This window comes from Tiliqua scincoides, chromosome 2, assembly GCF_035046505.1.
Source record: "Tiliqua scincoides isolate rTilSci1 chromosome 2, rTilSci1.hap2, whole genome shotgun sequence".
In the NCBI taxonomy this organism is placed as follows: domain Eukaryota; kingdom Metazoa; phylum Chordata; class Lepidosauria; order Squamata; family Scincidae; genus Tiliqua; species Tiliqua scincoides.
In genome coordinates, this window is record NC_089822.1 from 187,240,500 (window position 1) to 187,259,091 (window position 18,592).

Here is an 18,592-nt window from a genome sequence, read left to right on the forward strand (position 1 = left end):
GGGTGCGCAGCCCTTACCCAGGGGTAAGGGGAAGAGCTTCCCCTTGCCCGTGGCTGAGCCGCTGCACCCAACGAACCTGCGTTGGATGCAGCGTAAGCCTTCTGGCTTGCCTGCTCCAGCGCAGGTTTGGATTGTGCTCTTAGTGAAGCAACAATGATCTTGTCAGGCTTCAGGACTTTTTCCATAATGGTTGCAGCAATTCTGTCTTGTTTCTAGAGAGTACTACAGAGCCTCATTTTGCCTAGGTGAGTGAGCTTTTAAAAAATATTGTAGAGCAGTGATCTTTACCACTTGAAGGGATCAGTTCAGAACCTCTAAAGAAGGGCATCAACCACTTTAAGTAGTAGCAAAAATGGTACATTTTTATGACTTTCTACTAAATTGCAGAGCCACATGACAACTGTTGGTTTCTCAAATACCCTATCTAATGTGTTAGAAGAGAGTAGCACTATTAGCAGTTTATAATCCTTGAATGTCTGGAACCTGCAAAATCTACTCATTTAGTGACCACTTATGTTAGGTACTCAGAACTTCCTGTGAAGTACTGTCAGTGACCAGTGAAATTAAGGACTTGTTGAGGGCACTTGAGATCTCATGAGGGCTCTTGCCAGAGTGCTTCACTGCAGACCTCACATTTCCCCCATGTCTAAAAAATCCCATGGTTGTCATTTGGTAAGCATCTCTAGTGAGATTACACTCAAACCCCTTCCAATACTATTGTTATATCAACACATCTGCATCACTGCTCCTCTGCTGACAGTGTTGGAAGTGTTGTTCTCCACAACCTTAGTCAAGACAGAGATTGTATAGTGAGGGCATTGTAAATATGAAGTGTTTCTTTTTGTAAATTACCCTAAAGCCACTGTTGTTCATTTCATACTACTTATTAGTATTCTCCTGAGGAACTGCAAGTATGAATATCGTGACGAAGAGTGATTAGTTGGTTACAGTCACCATCATTGTATCCTCAGCTATGTGGAACTATGGTATAACAAAGGTTTTGCGGGATTGAGAGCCTTGTACTGTCGTCCTCCCCCTATTGCAGTTGCACCAGAAACTAGCACCACCGTATCCAGGGTGTATCCTGTGGTGGAGGGGGCAGATCAGGACGCTTCAAAAGGGAACTCTCTCCATTAGCTTCCTGCTCCATAATGGATCTCCTTGGATGTGTGCCAGAAATTTCTCTGGCACAAGTCTGAGAAGAAGAGGGTGGAGAGGTTGCTGATGGAGGGAATAGGATCTGGTGCATACCATCAACACCAGATTCACCCCTCCCACGGCCTTATTTTGATGGCTAACAAGACACCATCATGTTTGATGGCTGACAAGACTAGCTGACAAGACACCACCATGTTGTCTGAAAAGGCCTGTCTCAAGCAGTGGTCTTTCACGGTACTTGTCTGAAAGACTGGACGGATGCTGGTCACATCCGTTTCCCATCAGTTCTTAAAAATAATGTCAGATGTTTAGCTCAGTGGCCTCAGTAGTCCTGGAAATACCCAAACAATTTGGGTAATTAGAATAAACAGAAATAACATTCTGTTTAAATAGATAAACAGAAATATCATTTAGAGTTAAACTGACAGAGGCCTGCATGCAGGGGAATATCAAGGTTATTTAGAAGAACTAACATTTTCAAGTAACTGAGGATTGTTGGGTGAGATGGAAAAGAGTTTAATTTATTTAATGTGAAACTTGCTGCTCATGCCAAGCATTTTAAAAAATCTTAGCTCTAAGCTGGAAATTCGTTAAGTGATTCAAGCAGCAGAACCTTCTGACTGGAGGTCCATCATTCATGAATTATTATTTCTTGACATAGTTAGCACATTATCATAGAGCAGGGGTGCCCAAACCCCGGCCCTGGGGCCACTTGCGGCCCTTGAGGACTCCCAATGCGGCTCTCAGGGAGCCCCCAGTCTCCAGTGAGCCTCTAGCCCTCCGGAGATTTGCTGGAGCCCACACTGGCCCAATGCAACTGCTCTCCGCATGAGGGCGACTGTTTGACCTCTTGTATGAGCTGTGGGGTGAGGGCTCCCTCCACTGCTTGCTGTTTCACATCTGTGATGCAGTAGCGGCAGCAAAGGAAAGACCAGCCTTGCTTTGTGCAAGGCCTTTTATAGGCCTTGAGCTATTGCAAGACCTTCATTCATTCATGTAAGTTCATCTTTAATACATTTATGTAAACATATGTAAATTTATTCAAGTTTGAAATGTAAATTCTTTTTTTCCCTGGCCCCCATCACAGTGTCAGAGAGATGATGTGGTGTGCCAAAAACTTTGGACACCCCTGTCATAGAGTGATAAAAAACTAGAGTTGGAAGGGACGTTGGAAGTCATCTAGTCCAACCCCCTGCTCAGCGCAGGTGACGGCAGCCACCCTGATAGGGGATCATCCAACCTCTGCTTGAAAACTCCCAGTGATTTTATTGTTTTATGGTTGATTTTAGCTGCCTTGGCCATTCACAGTGTGAAGGAAAGGCAGGATAAAAATTTGCTAAATAAACAAATAATGAGTGGGAGAGAACACATAAGAACATAAGAACAACCCCACTGGATCAGGCCATAGGCCCATCTAGTCCAGCTTCCTGTATCTCACAGCGGCCCACCAAATGCCCCAGGGAGCACACCAGATAACAAGAGACCTCATCCTGGTGCCCTCCCTTGCATCTGGCATTCTGACATAGCCCATTTCTAAAATCAGGAGGTTGCACATGCACATCATGGCTTGTAACCCGTAATGGATTTTTCCTCCAGAAACTTGTCCAATCCCCTTTTAAAGGCGCCCAGGCCAGATGCCATCACCACATCCTATGGCAAGGAGTTCCACAGACCAACACGCAAGAGAGGGTTAGGACATTTCTGGCCTGAATCTGTGTCCCTGTCATTTCAACCTCTTTGTTCTAGTCCTGTCCTCAGGTATCACAGAAATCAAGTCCTCCTCTTCTGTATTAATAGCCTTTTGGATATTTGAAGATGGCTATCATATCTCTCCTTAGTCTTCTCAGCTCCAGGCAAAACATACTGAGCTCTTTTAACTGTTCCTCATAAGAGTTTCCAAATCCCTCACCCTTCCTAATTGCTGTTCTCTAATCCCTCTCCAGTTTACCAGTGTCGCCCTCAAAATGTGGTGCCCTAAACTAGATTCAGTATTCCAAGTGAGGTCTGACTAGACAGTACAGAGTGAAATTATTACTTCTTGTGATCTGAACTCTCTGCCTCTGCTAATGAAAACCAGCAATGCATTCACCCTTTTTTTTTTTGCAGTTGTATTAGATTCTGTTTGAAGAATATTTTCTCTGCATTTTTATTTAGCCCCAAAATGTTGTCTGCACGTGTATATGCTGAGCAGTGAAAGCCGCAGGTATTCAGGACTTTTGAAATGCTGGTTTTTGTTACCCACCAGATAGCAGTTACTGTGATTAGTCTTTGCTTCATTTAACTCCTATCCTACTTATTTTCTTCTTAAGGTCAGACAACATCCACTTCAAGATGCTCCAAAATCCCCAATACAAAATCTGGCTGGTCAAGGCAAAAGGAGAAGAAACCTTCAGAGGTTAGCCATGTTTCATGTTTCTGTTGAGGCCTTGTCATGGTATTTTTTTTATTATTGTCCAGTGTTTAAAATGCAAACAAGTTGTATTTTCAGAACACCACATAGGAATAGAACTGTGTCTAGATTAGGTTATCATGATGCAGGCCTTAGATAATGGCAGATGTGCTGAGACCCTCCACTGTTGAGGGTCAACAAAGGGGCTACACTGGGTCCTGTGTGATCCCTGAGACCAACAGCACTGAAATCGGAAAGGGAGCTGTCTCACGATTCTCCTGCCCAGCATGTTATGTTTTACTAAGCGTCAGTGACATTGCAAAGAAGTCCAAGTCTTTCCTTAGAAACTAGGCAATAATTGCAGACCTCTACTCTCTACTAGTCCCCTGCCTGAAATGGCAGAGGACATTTCTGGAACTATTCAGCACTATTGGAGTTCAAGGATAGGTTTCTACTTGCAGGAGACTTAAAGATCTGCTTGGGCTTTGTAGGAACAGTCAGATTCTGCAGAACCTGTTATCTGCTGGCTTCTGTTGCATTGCAGAGTCAGGTGAACATCTTAGAGCCTATGGCAGCGGTTTTCAAACTCTCTAGGAGAATTTGCACCGCTGTAAGTCCTTGCGGGGGCAGGGGGGAGGCAGCGGGGCGGGGGGGGGAAGGCAGCATCACAATCCCCAGGATTGCACTGCTCAGGAGGGCTGCAGGAACTGGGATGCACTCACCAGTCCCTGCAGAAGCCTGTTGGGGGTGTGGGGAGCCTTGCGCGAGGGTCTGCAGGGCTTCCCAGCTAGTTAGAAGTGAAAGTGGAGTGATTGTGCTTCACTTCCGGTTTTGCAGAAGTGGAGTGTGATTGCTCCACTTTCACTTCTGATGACCTGGGGAGCCCTGCAGATGCTCGCGCAAGGCTCCCACACCCCCGACAGGCTGCTGCAGGGACTGGTGAGTGCACCCCAGTTCCTGCAGCCCTCCTGAGCGGCGCGATCCTGGGGATTGCGACACTGCCTCCTCCCTGCCTCCCTCCTGCCCCCGCCCCTGAAAGGGAAAGAGGCCAGGGCCGTCAGGCTGGGGCGTCATGATGCCCCAGTCTGAAAACCACTGGCCTAAGGAGTCAAACGCGGGTTAATTTCAAGTTCACCTGTATTTTTGAACTCTCTGGTGCAGTTGTGGTTCAGACTCTAGCATTAAAAAGTGGTTTGGTAACTAGTTCAGATACTTCAAACTGGTTTAGATGAACTTCGTACTGACCAGTATCAAACACTAAGGCTGCAGTTCTATATAGTTGTGCGCTGCTTAATGATAGGGATGCAGACCAGCATTGCTATCATCAAGTGGTACTTGCCATTCGTTATGTGAAGCATCCAAAACCGAGGGGAAGCTCCACTCACCTCTTAAGGCTTTTCTGAACCTCCCAGAGGCAGCACACTGCAAGGCTCAAAATACCCAAATTGCATGAGAGATGTGACTTCTGGTTTCCTCCAGAAATCACATCTCTCGAACAATCAGGGCATTCTGAACCTTGCAGAGGTAGCACACGGATGCATGCGGCCTCTCGGAGGCTCAAAAAATCCTCAGGAGGTGAGGGGAGCTGCTCCCCTTAGCTTTGGAAGGTTGGGGGGGTAAGACCTCCTGATTGGCAGCAAACATCACATATGCGACCTGTCGCTAGCCAGAAGGTTGTTAAGGGGCACACACCTGTACATACTTTCCTTGGGGTAAGTCCCACTGAATTCTGTGAACTTCTGAATTCTGTATAGTCATGCATAGGATTGTGCTGTAAATGAAAACCAAGTGCTGGATTACTGAACCACTTGTGCTGAACCAATTACTGCTTTTTTATGTTCAAGGGTTTTGTTCCAGTTCTGGTTCAAGGTAGGTAAGCAATTTTAAGTTTTAATTCAGTTCCAGTCCATTGAAGAAATCTCTTGGAACTAGTTTTGGGGTTCAGGTACTGTTTGGCTCACTGCCAGCCAGAGTTAAGATAAGTCATTTGGAGAAAAAGACCCAACAGGCATTCATTCATTCATTGTCAGCTGCACACTCTGGTTTACCTTTGCCATGAAGTACCAGAGCAGACATTGCAGGTTGATTTCTCATTACTCCTGTTGAGTCTTTTGAATCCTGCACCCAGGCATGGAGGTACTGGGGCAAGTTGTGAGTAAGTAGAATAATATAGAGGTGGTAGATACTTGTCTACAGACAGACTCCAGGATGGTCTTGTGCTTGGTTTCACTCAGGGTCCCATAAAACATTGGGTTGTGTTGAGCATTGCGTTTGTGGATGGTAGAATGGAATTGTCCTTTCAGTACTCATGGATCAGTCTAATGCACAAATAAGCCTGACACAGTGGGAAATATTCCAACAGACTTCCTTATGGCTTCCAATTCCTTTCACTATTTTAAGACAACAGCCAAATTTGTCAGGCTGATGAGGATTCTTAGCAGATTACCATTTTGAACCCTCCTGCATCTTTAGCACAAAGCAGGCTGTAAAGTAGGTGCATTGCTGTAGAAAATAAGCTTTTGGGCAAGAAGTTTCATGAAGTAACTCCATACAGTGCTTTCATATTTTCAGCAGTACTTCTCCTTGGCTCATCTTTGGGGGCATGGTCCTAACCCCAGTGTAAGAACGGTAGCAATGCCTGGCACTGCTACACTAATAGTGTCTGGGGAAAGAGACCTGACATAATGCAAGACCACTGCACAAGAACCTCTCAAATTTTGCCAGGCACAATAAAATCAAAATGAAATACATAGGATAAAATGCAACTAAACAGCAAAATGCAGCTTAGTGGGGAAGGATCTCATACATCTTTGAAAGTATGTAAGGGGTTGGAAGTGAGTGGAGGAAGGAGGGCTTGCTGTGGCTGCCAGCACTATGCCCCATGGGCTACATGCAAAGACCCTGCCGCTGAAAAGGAGCACTCCAAGCCCCATGCTTAACCAACCCAAAGTGGCTTCTGGCCATTAAAATATGAAACAGAAAATGTCACATATTGGTCTCACCTTGAACACAGTGGTTACAGCCTGTAGTTTCAAGGCCTGCTATTTGTACCATGAAAAGTTCATTTGAAAATAAAGGTTAGCTATGCAGGTTTCTCTTGGTCTCCAGCAGGCCTATGACACATAAGCCTCAACACAGGAACTCAACTCCTGAGTGATGAAGTGAATCACTCACCACAAACTGAAGAGGGAAACAGCCTGGCCCTTGCAATTGGCATCTCAGAGTTGGGAAACGGTTCTCTTTGGGTGCCTGAGGTGTCGTTCTCCGTTGCTCTGGTAAATACTGTTCCTTTTCAAGGGATCATATTGCAAGAATTATACCTTTGCACAAGCAGAGGATGCACATGTATTGCTTCTATTTATTAATATACACTGAACTTTCTTGCCGCATGGGAAGAGCTGGCTATTCATGCTGAACAGAAAATAAAAGCTAACAGGTGCTTTTAATACATTTATGGCCCAGTTCTATCCAGCTTTTCAGCACTGATACAGCCTCAGTGCAACCCGGAGGTAAAGAAACAAGGAGGCCTTGAGGAGGCCTCCATGACTGCCCCCCATCTCAATGGGGCAATATGTGCCCCATTGGCATCAGTATTGGAAAGTTGGCTTGGATTGGACTGTTCATTACAGGACCTAAGGAACCCTTCCTTATCTCATCATTAGATGGTGTTTGATTCTACTGTAAACTTTTAGAAATCTTAACTGCCAGTTTTTGATTTTGCTTCTTGATTTGATTTTGTTTCTTAATCTTATAGTAGTAATAAAGATATATAGCATTTAAATGATACTTTCAGCAGAAAGCGTTTCATGTGCATTACCTTGTGATTTTACAACAACCCTGCAAGGCAAGCTAGTATTTTCTCCTCTTTTCAGATGCAGATGCAGGGATGAGGCTAAGAAATAATAGCTAAACTAAGACCATCTAGTAAGTTCATAGGAAAGGCAAGATTCAAACCAGGAACTGGCTGATTCATGGCTCTGGCTCTTAACAGCTACACCAGCAGCCTAATGAACTGAGGTACCCTCTTTAGCACACTAGTAAGCAGCCTGAATTATGGAAGGCTTGAAATCAAAGTTTTGTGACTCACTTCCCTTGGTATCAAGTCAGTTGCTTTTTTGGGGCTCTGAGGTGAAACTGTCTTCTTTGGCAGCAGTTTCTTTCATTGTTTCAGAATTACCTCATGCATCTTTCACTGTCCTCTTTGATACTGCATCCTTTGGCTGAGAGCTGTCCTTCCTATTCACTGCCACAGCCCAAGTTGGAAAGATAAGGAATCACAGGCATTAGCGCTACATAGTCATTAGCTAAGTCAAGGGTGATGCTTATTTATGAAAGGCTGTGTGACAAGGGATTAGCTATACACATTCACTGTGCAACTGGAAAAACAAGCTTCTTTGCGCAGAAAAAACACAAAGCCCTTTGTAAACACTGAGGTCATTATACAACATTGTTAGGACACCCAGCAACAATTGATCCTTGGTTCAGATTCCTTCCTGGCCTTAGCCTGTGACTCAAGATTGTATGGGCATACGAATCTTTCCTCTCCTGGCCTTCTTGATTTTTTCTGGTGTGATGAGGTGAGAAGACCTCTTTTAAAGCCTGAGATCCCTTCCTATTGTCTGACGTGGCTGCCACGTATCTCTAGAGAAGATGACAATATAAGAAGTCATAATACAATGTTGTAAGTTGTCTGCCTACGTTCAGCAATACAAATTGCTCAGCAAGGCTCATTGCTGTGAAATAGGTATACTCTTGAGAATCCAAGCCTTTCTTTGGTGGCTTTCCTTTGGGTAGACAATGTGTGTGCCTCTTGGCTGCCTGAAGATGTTTTGGAGTTATCAAAGCTTCTATTTCTAGAACTGCATAATAAAATAATCATATGCTTTGAGTGGAAAGTGACATGCATGTTCCTTTGTCCTTCTTTTGTAGGATCTGGTTAGTGGTTGATACAAAAGGGAAATGTGCATAGGAATGGAGAGTCAAGAATATGCCTTCATGAAATAACAGTTTTCCATTTGTTCCTGTATCACTGGCTAAGCAAACACTATCTATGAACATGAACATGATGACAGACTATAATATTGTGATCTTGTTATATGAAAACTCTTTGCCTGTTTCCATCTTGTATGGCGTACCTGTTATTCTCCTGATTTTCTAGTTTCTGGCCTCTGAATAGTATTCAAATCATGCCCTGATATGTTTTAACCCCACACCGCCTCCTTCCTTCCTTCCTTCCTTCCTTCCTTCCTTTTTGGTTATGCAGTTCCAGCAGAGTGAGTTAGTGCTTCCAATTTTGCAGGCACTTCCAGACGGTGTTTTAGTTTGGGTTTGGCACACTAGGTTAATAGTGTCTTCTAATCTAATAGCATTATTCTTGATGCTGCCCTTACAACAGTCCTGTAAGGTTTATCTTACTATCCCTCCTTATTGGAGGTTGAGCTGTTGCCCTGCCTGAGAATGCTAAGCAGAATCAGCCCTGAGTCAACCTAGGATGTGAGGCTGGTAGCTGCTGATGGAGTTCTCAGAGGAATGTGTGGAATGTGGTGGAGTCAGCTGACAAGAAGCAGATAAAATCTTGAGAACTGGCCAAGGTGTGATCTGTGGCTGCCTGTGAAGGCTTGGAAGTTGTTGGAGTTCAGTCAGGTTGATGACCATACATTGAAAGCGAGACATCTGGAGAAATTGAGGGTTCTATGAATTGTATATAGAACAGTAATTGTAAAAGCCCCTTTAAAAAAAAAAAAATGAGCAGCCTGCCAACTGTAAACCTCCTTGTGTCTTGAGAAATCTTGAGAAAGCCAGTATAAAAAAGCTTTAAATAAAATAAACCCCATATTGCCTGTTCCAACTTAGAGAATAAGTCTTAGAGTTCCTGAAAATAGTTCACTGAAGCCACCAACCTAATGCAGCTAACCAAAGGGCAAAATACCATACTAAGAAACAACAGTGGAGAATAATACAGACTGTATAGCGCTTCTTGAATGTTGGGTGCCACTCTCTGGTTTTTAGTATTGTGAGGAAACTTCAGTGAATTTTGGGAAACTGTGGAGAATGTATGAATTGGATAAATTGATAGGGATGTGGATAGGAGAGAGAAAAAGACTTAGAATCAAGACAGTGAAAGAGAGAATGAAAAGAAGTATATTAAAAGTGAATGGGAAACCATTACTGAGTACAAGAATGAGGAAACCAATTAAACAGATACATAGTAGGTTTAAAAATAGATGAAAGGAGATACTTTTTACATAACTCCGCTGTTAACTCGTATAACTCATTGTCATGGGAAACAGTGAAGTTTTATGCTGCCACATACATCCAAAACAGATTTTATACTTTCACAGAAGCACATTGGTTGCTTTTAGCTAAGATGTCCAGAGGCTTGGAGTAAGGAATGTACTACTTCATAAAATCTTTTTTCTTCTCTTCTGAAACAGCCAATGCTGACTGCTGTTAGAAACTGGATTGTAAGCTGGACTTGCTTTCTAACACTGATTTCAGAATAGAAGCCTGCAGTGGGTAGATTCTCACAGATAGAATTTGGCTCCCATTTGGCTCAGTCCACATCCCATTTATCCCAGTTAAATCAAAAAGTTGTGATTAAAGGCAGTTCAGTCACATGGCTTCATATTCCTATCTTGCAGGCTTTTGAGCATGACTTGACAAAATGTTCTGAACTTTGGCATCAGTTTAGTAATTCAGATAAAGTATTCAAATTAGGCAAGTTTGCAAAAAAAAAAAAAATCTTCAAGTTAAAAACCATTTTAATAAATCTACATAAGAACAGCCCCGCTGGATCAGGCCATAAACCCATCTAGTCCAACTTCCTGTATCTCACAGTGGCCCACCAAATGCCCCAGGGAGCACACTAGATAACAAGATGTTAACTATTTGCAGCAGGAAGCAAATTCCCAATTACGGCATACATACTTATAGCAGCTTTAAGATTTATTTACCTGTGTTCTACCTTTTGATTCTGCTTTTCTGCTGCTGTTGGCCCTTTTGCATGTCCCACTACTTCAGGAATTATGGTTGGTGGGAACAAAGGAAAAGGCCTTCTTTATCATCATACCTAGAATGTGGAATTCCAGAGAGATTTCTCTCACCTTTTCTAGCTTAATGTTGCTATGTGAAGAGTCTTTGGTTTAGGGAAGTTTTTGGCCTGCTCTCAAGTGACTTCTCCCCCCCCCTTAGGTAAATACAATATAGTTTTTGTTTTAAAATTGATTTTACTGTGGTGTGTATGTTTTTATTATGCAGTATAAGATGCCTTGTGTGCTCTAAACAAATAACGATTGATTTCATTTGCACCTTGCCGTTTTACCACTCATGAATGGGGGTCTAAAAATGATCTATCACCACTTGCTGTTTGAGAATTGTAGTTTGATGGCCAATCAGACTACAACCAAACTCACTTATTCTAAGATGTGCACACTTGCAAATGGTTTTAAGTGTTTACTATGGAAAATGCTGCTTGCCACACCCAAGCAACTATATGAGCCATAATGTTATGTTTAAACTGCAGGGATGTTATACAGGCCTTGAGGGCAGATTAACCAGAGCAGATCTTTCAGATTGGAGTGTTACACTGTGGTCAGTTATTTTGGAGTAATCCCAGCAGCTTCCCAGCAATATAGGAACTCCAGGCTAAAGATTTTGAAGATCATAGCCTTAGGCTCTTTTTAATACTTCTGCAGTGGCATAAACATCCAACACATTAACGGACCCTCTCAATGTGAGCACTGAGCAGCCTACATCAATGTAAGATTGTTCCTTTAGGGAAAAGACTACAGCTGATTTAGGGCCCAATTCTAAAGGTGCTCAGCACTGGCAGTGAGCTCCAGCACCAGTGCTGAGTGTCGTAAACATGCTGTTTAGGGCACCCTTCATGCAGTGAGTGCAGGGGCCAGTGTTGAATGAATGCTGCCTGGAACAAGGGAAGAGCTCTGGACAACGAACGGTAGGGGTGGTGGGGGAGGCGTTCTGGGGCAGGGGAGGAATCGACCTAGGAGAGGGGATGGGACTGGCGGAGCCTGCTTAGTTGTATCCTGTCTTCTCTCTCAGTCTGAAAAGCCTGACACAGAGGCTTTCAAGTCTGTGCCAGCAAAACAGCCAAAGCAGACTGGAGAAGCCCCCTTGCAAGGGGATTTTTGTCCCCTTCCCCCAAAGAGACCTCCAGAGGTACCACTGGATATAGTGGTAGCTGTTTTGGTGTTGCTGAAGCTGGCACTGCTGCGGGGGATAGGATTGGGCTGAAAGTATCCAAATTAAGCAATTTCTTTGCAAAACAGCCTCATCTACTAATGAAAAGCAGTTTTTAGCATGATTTTTTTTGTTCAGTTAAGATGTCTAAAAGGAGAGATCTTAAATGCAGTTACTTAAAAGTAAACCCTATTGATTTCAGTAGAACTTAGTTTCAAGGAAATTTGCTTTGAATCTCTGCCAGAATCTCACAGAAGTAAGTGGTGAGATATTATTTGAGAATATGGTACTGTCATAGATTAACCATAATGGTGTTTTAGGCTTTGGCAGGTTGGTATGATACTGATTGATCACACAATTTCTTCTATTGATTCTCAGGACTCTGTCGGAGTGGAAACGTCTCATTATCTAAAATCATGGGTTTAGTTGGCTACTCTAATTTGGCAATTTCAGGTGAAAATTCACTATTTTGTTGTAATCAGTGGCTAAACTCCCTTATTGTTGTTCTGGAATGTACCTTTAGACCATTTTTCATGTATATAAAATGAATGAAAAATAGGCAACCCAGTCCTAACCCATATTGGAATGGGGAGGTGGATTAGCCTGCACCGTATCCAGAGTGGGATTGGGGCTCCCTGGAGCTCAGTCCAGGGCAAGGGGAATTCATTCCCCTTACCCTGGGTAACACTGCAGCGTCCCTAATGGGGCTGTTTGGATCTGCGCCACCAAAAGAGGTGGCACAGATTCGAGCAACCTGGAGCTGCACTGGGTCACCCAGGAATGGCGTTAGGATCTGGTCCAAGTTTCAGATCCTGACTCCACTCTCCTCTCAACCCCAGCCTACCCAAGGGCCCACCTGCCACCCACCCTCTCCCTGCCCCAGAAAGCCTCTGTTCTGCCCTCTCTCCAGACTTCCACTCCAACCCAACATGGCCAGCGCGTACCTACCTTTGCTCCAGTACAAGGAGCGACCTGAGGTGGCATCCGGACTCCCAAGGTGGCACGAAAGTGCCTTATGGAACTTTTGCAACACCTCCGGGTCTCCAGTGCATCAGACTTGCACCAGCCCAAGGGCTGCTCTGAATTGCGCCCTAAATTAGACTTTTCAAAATGCACCCATAATAATGGAATATTTTTTTCTAACCTGTTCTTCAGTGAGATTGTAGCCACAGGGTGGTACTTGTCCCAGGTTAATTGATTCAGTTAATTGATAATTATTTGATAGTTAGTTGATTCAATTGATTCAAAGTCAACAGACTTGATTTTGCACTTTACACATGTGTTTTCACAAATAAAATTTCAAAGTGAAAGTTAGTGAAAACATTTTTAAAAAATGTGGCTTGGGTATCTGAATACTGACACTAACATAACAGAGTTAGCCCAATCCTATCCAGTTTTGCAGTGCCGGTGCAGCCATGCCAACGGGGCATGCACTGCATCCTGTGGTGGGGAGGCATTCACAAAGGCCTCCTTAAGTTATGGGAACATTTGTTCCCTTATGTTGGGGATGCATTGCAGTTGCACTGGTGCTGGAAAATTGTGTAGGATTGGGCCCTTGGACTGGGGACTTAAGAGTATCAACCACAATGCTGAGGGCAAACATTGATTTACATCCCAAAACATGGAACTGGCAGTTCTCTATTTGGTTATGTTTATGCCCCAACAGTGGCCAAAGGGAAGACATTTATGAATTAATGATATGGTGGAAGGCTATGAATCAAAAATGGCAGAGTGACTCGCTGTCATCTTCATATCCGTGGCTGAAAAGATAAATGAAGTCACAGGTTGTTTGCTTTGGATTTTCAGGGAGGTGTTAATATGGCATAGCTCAAATTTATGGTTAGTGGTTTTGGAGAAAAAGGGATTCCTGAAGAATGTAATTTGTGAGTAAGTTTATTACCTCTCTAGACTGTTAACTGTTTATTCATTCTGCTATAGCTGATTTTGTGCAGGGGGACTAGGAGGAGGGGAGAATCATTCAGAATCATGCAGAGGCACCTTCTATATGTGCTTTCACCAGATGCTTAGGAATTCCTCCCTCTGCAAAACCCATCCTACTCCCTCCAAGAGAGGCTTTTGGGAGGCATGGGATTGGTGTGGGGAGAAATGGTCAGGAAAACCGCATCTGACAAAGTGCATTTAGTTCTTTGGGCACAAGCCATTGTTTATGCCATGGGCAGCCCAATCCTAACTCATGCTGGAACAGGCAGGCCAGCTGGTCTGCCCTCTATTCAGTATGGGGCTGGGGCTGTCTGCGGTGCAAGTTTGAGTACAGGGAATGAACTCCCCTTATCCTGTGTCGTGCTAGCTTTATGGGGCTACTTGGAATTACACCAGCGAATCGCTGATGCAAGTCTGTGTGGCCCAACTTGGGCCGACCTGGTTGGGCTTGGGATCTGGTCTAAGTGCTGGAGTCCAGTCCCACCTCCTCTCCCTGGGCCAGCCTACCTGCTGCCCATCCTTCCCCCTCCCCAAAACTCCTTCATTCTGCTCTCCTCCTGCCCTCCCCAACCTCCCCCCACCCTTGGCCAGCATAACTTTACCTCTTTTGGTCGGCGTGGAGGCGGGATGCAGCCTCCGCGGGCTAGCGCATATCCTTGCACTGGCCCAGCTGGCTGTGAAGGGGATGCAAGCATGACTTATGGCACATTTGCAGTGGTGCTGGGCCAGCACAAGGGACTTGTGCCAGCCCTGAGAACACTTAGGTTTGTGTTCTTAGTTACATTTCTATATCCTTTTCTCCCCACAGTTAACTTTAATACGTCTTGATTCCTCCAGAAGCAGCAATTTTGAAAGTTATTTTCTAAGCTCCAGCTTTTTCTTTTTTCCCCCTAGAAATACTGTTGAGTCTGTTGTAACCTAACCTATTGTGCAATTCTATCGTTTGGTTATGCTGGCAGGCTAAGGCCAGGATTGTAACTAGATCTACACCAGCAGAATGCCAAGCTACAATTGTGTAGTGGTTATGATGGCATGGTGATGTACCCTGTCATAACTTTAAAATTAGTGTGATGGCTATTCTGTCATAGCTACAAGAGCATAAGGAAAAAGATGGGTGCAGTTGGAAGAGTTAGGGGAGCTCAGGAGTGACCAATGTAGCTGGGGTCCTCTCTTCCTGCCACCCCTGCGAAGTTTCAGTAACACAATATCTGTAATAAATACACACTCACTGGAGTCAATGGAGGGCCCAAGCAACTGCCTGTCCCCCACCACTTTGGGTAATGGGGCTCCAGCTAACTCAGTAGGCAGCTATTGCACAGCACCAGGATTCTATAAGCTCCAGCAAGTGAACCCAGCTCACATATCAAGATGTATAGTGTTGGGCTTTATTGTTCTGCCTCCATTTCTTTAGAACAGTCATTTTCAACCACTGTTCTGTGGCACACTGGTGTGCCGCGAATGGTTCCCAGGTGTGCCATGGGAATTTGGGAGAGGGTCATTTATCAATAGGACCATTGGGAGATGTGAGCCCCCTGCTGATAGCATAGTGTGCCTTGTCAAGTCTCAAAAAACTCATGGTGTGCCTTGACAACTTTAGTTGCCTTGCCAGTGTGCCATGAAATGAAAAAGGTTGAAAATCACTGCTTTAGAACAAGAACTATACAATTGGGAACTTTAGGGATGAGGAACTCTGGGAACACTTCGCACAAAAAAGCACTTTGCACAAATAGCAAACACTTGACAACCAGAAAGAATAAAAAGCAATGAAGATTAGATGAATAACAGTTGTTTTTCAGAGCTCCTTACAGACACTCTGCCTCAGAACTCCAGATACAAATACCCACCAGCAATTTAAACTGCACTGCTACAATTGAGGCTGAAAGGACAAAGAACACACTGCACAGGTAAGGAAGGAAGGGGCAACTCACCAGGGTGGATTGCTTCTGGGTGTCCTTCATCCTAAGCCTCCAAGAGTGGGGATGACATGCATAGTGCTCAAACACTCATGGCCACAGAGTGACTCTCCCTCCCTCCCACCACACTTTGGAGAACTGATTACCCTATAGAGATGTTATCTGAAGCACTCCTGAAACCCTGTCCCCACACATCCAGCATTTGTCTGCAGTGACAAATATTGAGTATAGAGAGAGTTTCTAAAGTGGCGCTCAAAGGGAAAGGCACACACAGGTAAACATCTGCACAGGGCATTTATTGGCTTATTGACCATTGATTGTTGAAGTTGCAACAGGGTTGCCCACACAAGGGATGCAGCAAAAGAATGCACTGTTAAGAAAGGGAACTCCTTTTGGCCAAAATCCTCCCAACCTGGTTAAGCTCCAACATGCATTAATAAAGGCAATAGTCTAGCCACCTTTTGTCCTCCTGTTGTCACTGCTGGTGGAACATGAATTATTTTTCCTTTGCAGGGCAAGAGCCACGGTGCAAAATAAGCAAGAACTGGCCATGGAGTTCAAGTGCAATTCCCTATAGTGATTGTGTGAGTTTTGACTTTATAGTTACATTATTTATCCATTTTAAAATGTTTATCCCAACTCTCCCGTTTTTGCCACTGTTTTGCCACTGTCATTACCATCCTTAGTAAGCAAATCTCTAAATGTAGACGGGAAACTACCAGTGAGAGGGTTGGGAGTGGAAAAGCACCTGGGTGTTGTCAGTCTTTGCCAAGTCCTCAAATCCCCAATGAACGTCCTGGTCCATTATCTATTATTACCTTTGTGCCTCTCTTTTCTCACTTTAGGCAGCCATTGAATATGTGCGGTGATGTATCCCATGTACAGTGCCATGTCGACCCCAAATGTGGCCAGCAGCAGTAGTGACCAGTGGGTAACCAGCTGTTCTTTTGAGAGGTTGCCACCTTTCTACCGTGCATGATGGACAGTAATGTAACAGGTGTAGCAATATTCAGCATGGCGCTACAGTGATGGGGGAAGAAAAAACTTCCGCATGACGCTTATCTCACACAGCCTTTTCAGGCAGAAGGGACCTGTAGGTTGACTATCTCATATTCCGTTGTTCTGTATTGATGTATGAATTTATTCTCCCTCTGACAGTGTTCAATAAAAATGTTTCAGCTGTGTGTCTGTTCTGGTGGTTATCAGATGTGGAACCAGCATCTCTTTTTAACTTTTCTCATCTGTCTTTCTTTCAGTTGGGGGAACTCATCTTAGAAAGGAGGTTTTTCACCATCCCATCTCAAACTACAAGGGCTATATGTTGCCCACAAACTTGTCACTAGGGTCTCAACAGGGGAGTGATGGGGGCTTGGGTCCTCCTGATTCTCCATGATTACTACTGGTGTAATGAACCCAGCACTGTTGCTGTTGTGAATTGGGGAAAGGTGGGAGATTGATATTTACCCAGCATACATCATTATTAAGCCATTTCTGCCCAGCCCACAGGTGTACACATTTGATCCCTGTTGCATACATGCAACATTGGGCACAAATGGCTTAATCAGGTGAAGATAGGAGACGCTAAAGCTGGATGGGGTGGCTGACCAAAATGTAAGACACTCCATAGTATGAATAAGCCAGGCAATTACCTAAAAGAGAGCATTGGTCCATGCGCTGGTTGCTGTGATCAGCAGCTATCGCTTTGTACTGTCATATTGGGGTAACTTTTCTAGGCCCTTTCTTATGGAAGCCATACCATGGACTTCTTCTGTGTGAGGCATGTTGTTTTGCACTCAGCTATAGCTCTACATAATGTACCTGGAGCTCAGAGCCTTATGGCTGGGACCCTTGTGCAAGGGAGGGAATGCATATGTTATGGGCTGGTTCGCCAAGAGACTACAAACCTCTTTACGTGTTCTGTTTTCTTCTACTACAGTGGCTGTCTGGTTTGGGGGGCTGAATAGTGCATGGGATGCAGGAGTTCTAATCCCATTGACCTGTCCTCTTTCCATCTCAAATTATTGGTGCCAAATGCACTCCTAAAAGGAAGGCACTGCCTTCCTGAGACCACTTGTGGTATGAAACTCAAGTCCCCAGTTCATGTCCTAGAATTCTGCTATTTTTGACAGTGCTACCAACCAGTTCACAGTGCTGCCTCCTAATACTGAATCCTGCTAATATAGTGTGCATTCTTCTTTGTCTGGGAGACTCTCTTTATGTTTGATTCCATCACAGAGACACAAATGCAAATATGTGGAGTGTGTTGTATTGTTCTTTGTATTGCTTTCCTGGAAACATTGGTGCCACAGCAAGATTTTTGCCTTTCAGGTCGGGGGGGGGGAAGGAGGGAGCCTGTCACAATTGAGTTCTGTAGGCCTGAGGATCAATAATGGAACTTTCGGTTGCTGTGAATAGCACTCCTACCCTTTCTCTGGCTGTTTTCTTGTCCAAAAAGGTGGTTTGTTCCTGCCTTTGCTGGCAGGGAACTTCAGGCTGTGTCTGAAGTTCGTTGATGTGGGTTGGTGCCCTCTTGACATAAGGATTTCACACTTTGAATTTTGTTGTGGGGCAAGGGGGGTTCTGTCTGGAATCATTCCCACATCTTGTACCAGTAGCGCACATAGGCGCGTAACAAGAAGAAAAGATGATTGAACAGGCCAGAACTATCCAGCTGTGCCTTGCTTTCCTTGCACGCTCTCAATTTGCCTAGCAGCAGTTATAGGGCGAGCTAGGATGTGGCTGCTGATGGAACATATATAGCTTTCGAAATGTCAGCATTCCTAAGCTACTCCACCAATGCTACTGAATGGCTTTCAGAGCAAGATAGCAAGTTCGTCTTTAATGAGCCATTCACTCTTTGGCTCGTCTATAATGGTACGGCACATGCGTGACTCTTGCATCTTTAGGATATGTCAGAAATTAGTTGCAGCTGGTGTTAAGTTGTCCATGTTCTTGCAAGGCCTTTGGGTAATTGTACAGGAATCTGTACAGG

At 44.3% G+C, this 18,592-nt stretch overlaps 1 protein-coding gene and 1 long non-coding RNA gene across 4 annotated transcripts in view; both read left to right on the forward strand.

Moving 5' to 3' along the window:
• Window positions 1–18,592, forward strand: part of JADE2 (jade family PHD finger 2) — a 167,868-nt gene that overhangs the window by 22,146 nt on the left and 127,130 nt on the right. For all 3 annotated transcript variants that reach the window (XM_066618226.1, XM_066618225.1, XM_066618227.1), the window contains exon 3: window positions 3,468–3,553. In XM_066618226.1, the coding sequence (XP_066474323.1) occupies window positions 3,468–3,553 (86 nt within the window). The remainder of the gene's footprint in view (window positions 1–3,467; window positions 3,554–18,592) is intronic.
• On the forward strand, window positions 15,490–16,751 carry LOC136642045 (uncharacterized). Its single transcript, XR_010793948.1, has 3 exons — window positions 15,490–15,591; window positions 16,114–16,184; window positions 16,446–16,751. It is a non-coding gene; the product is annotated as an uncharacterized lncRNA (long non-coding RNA).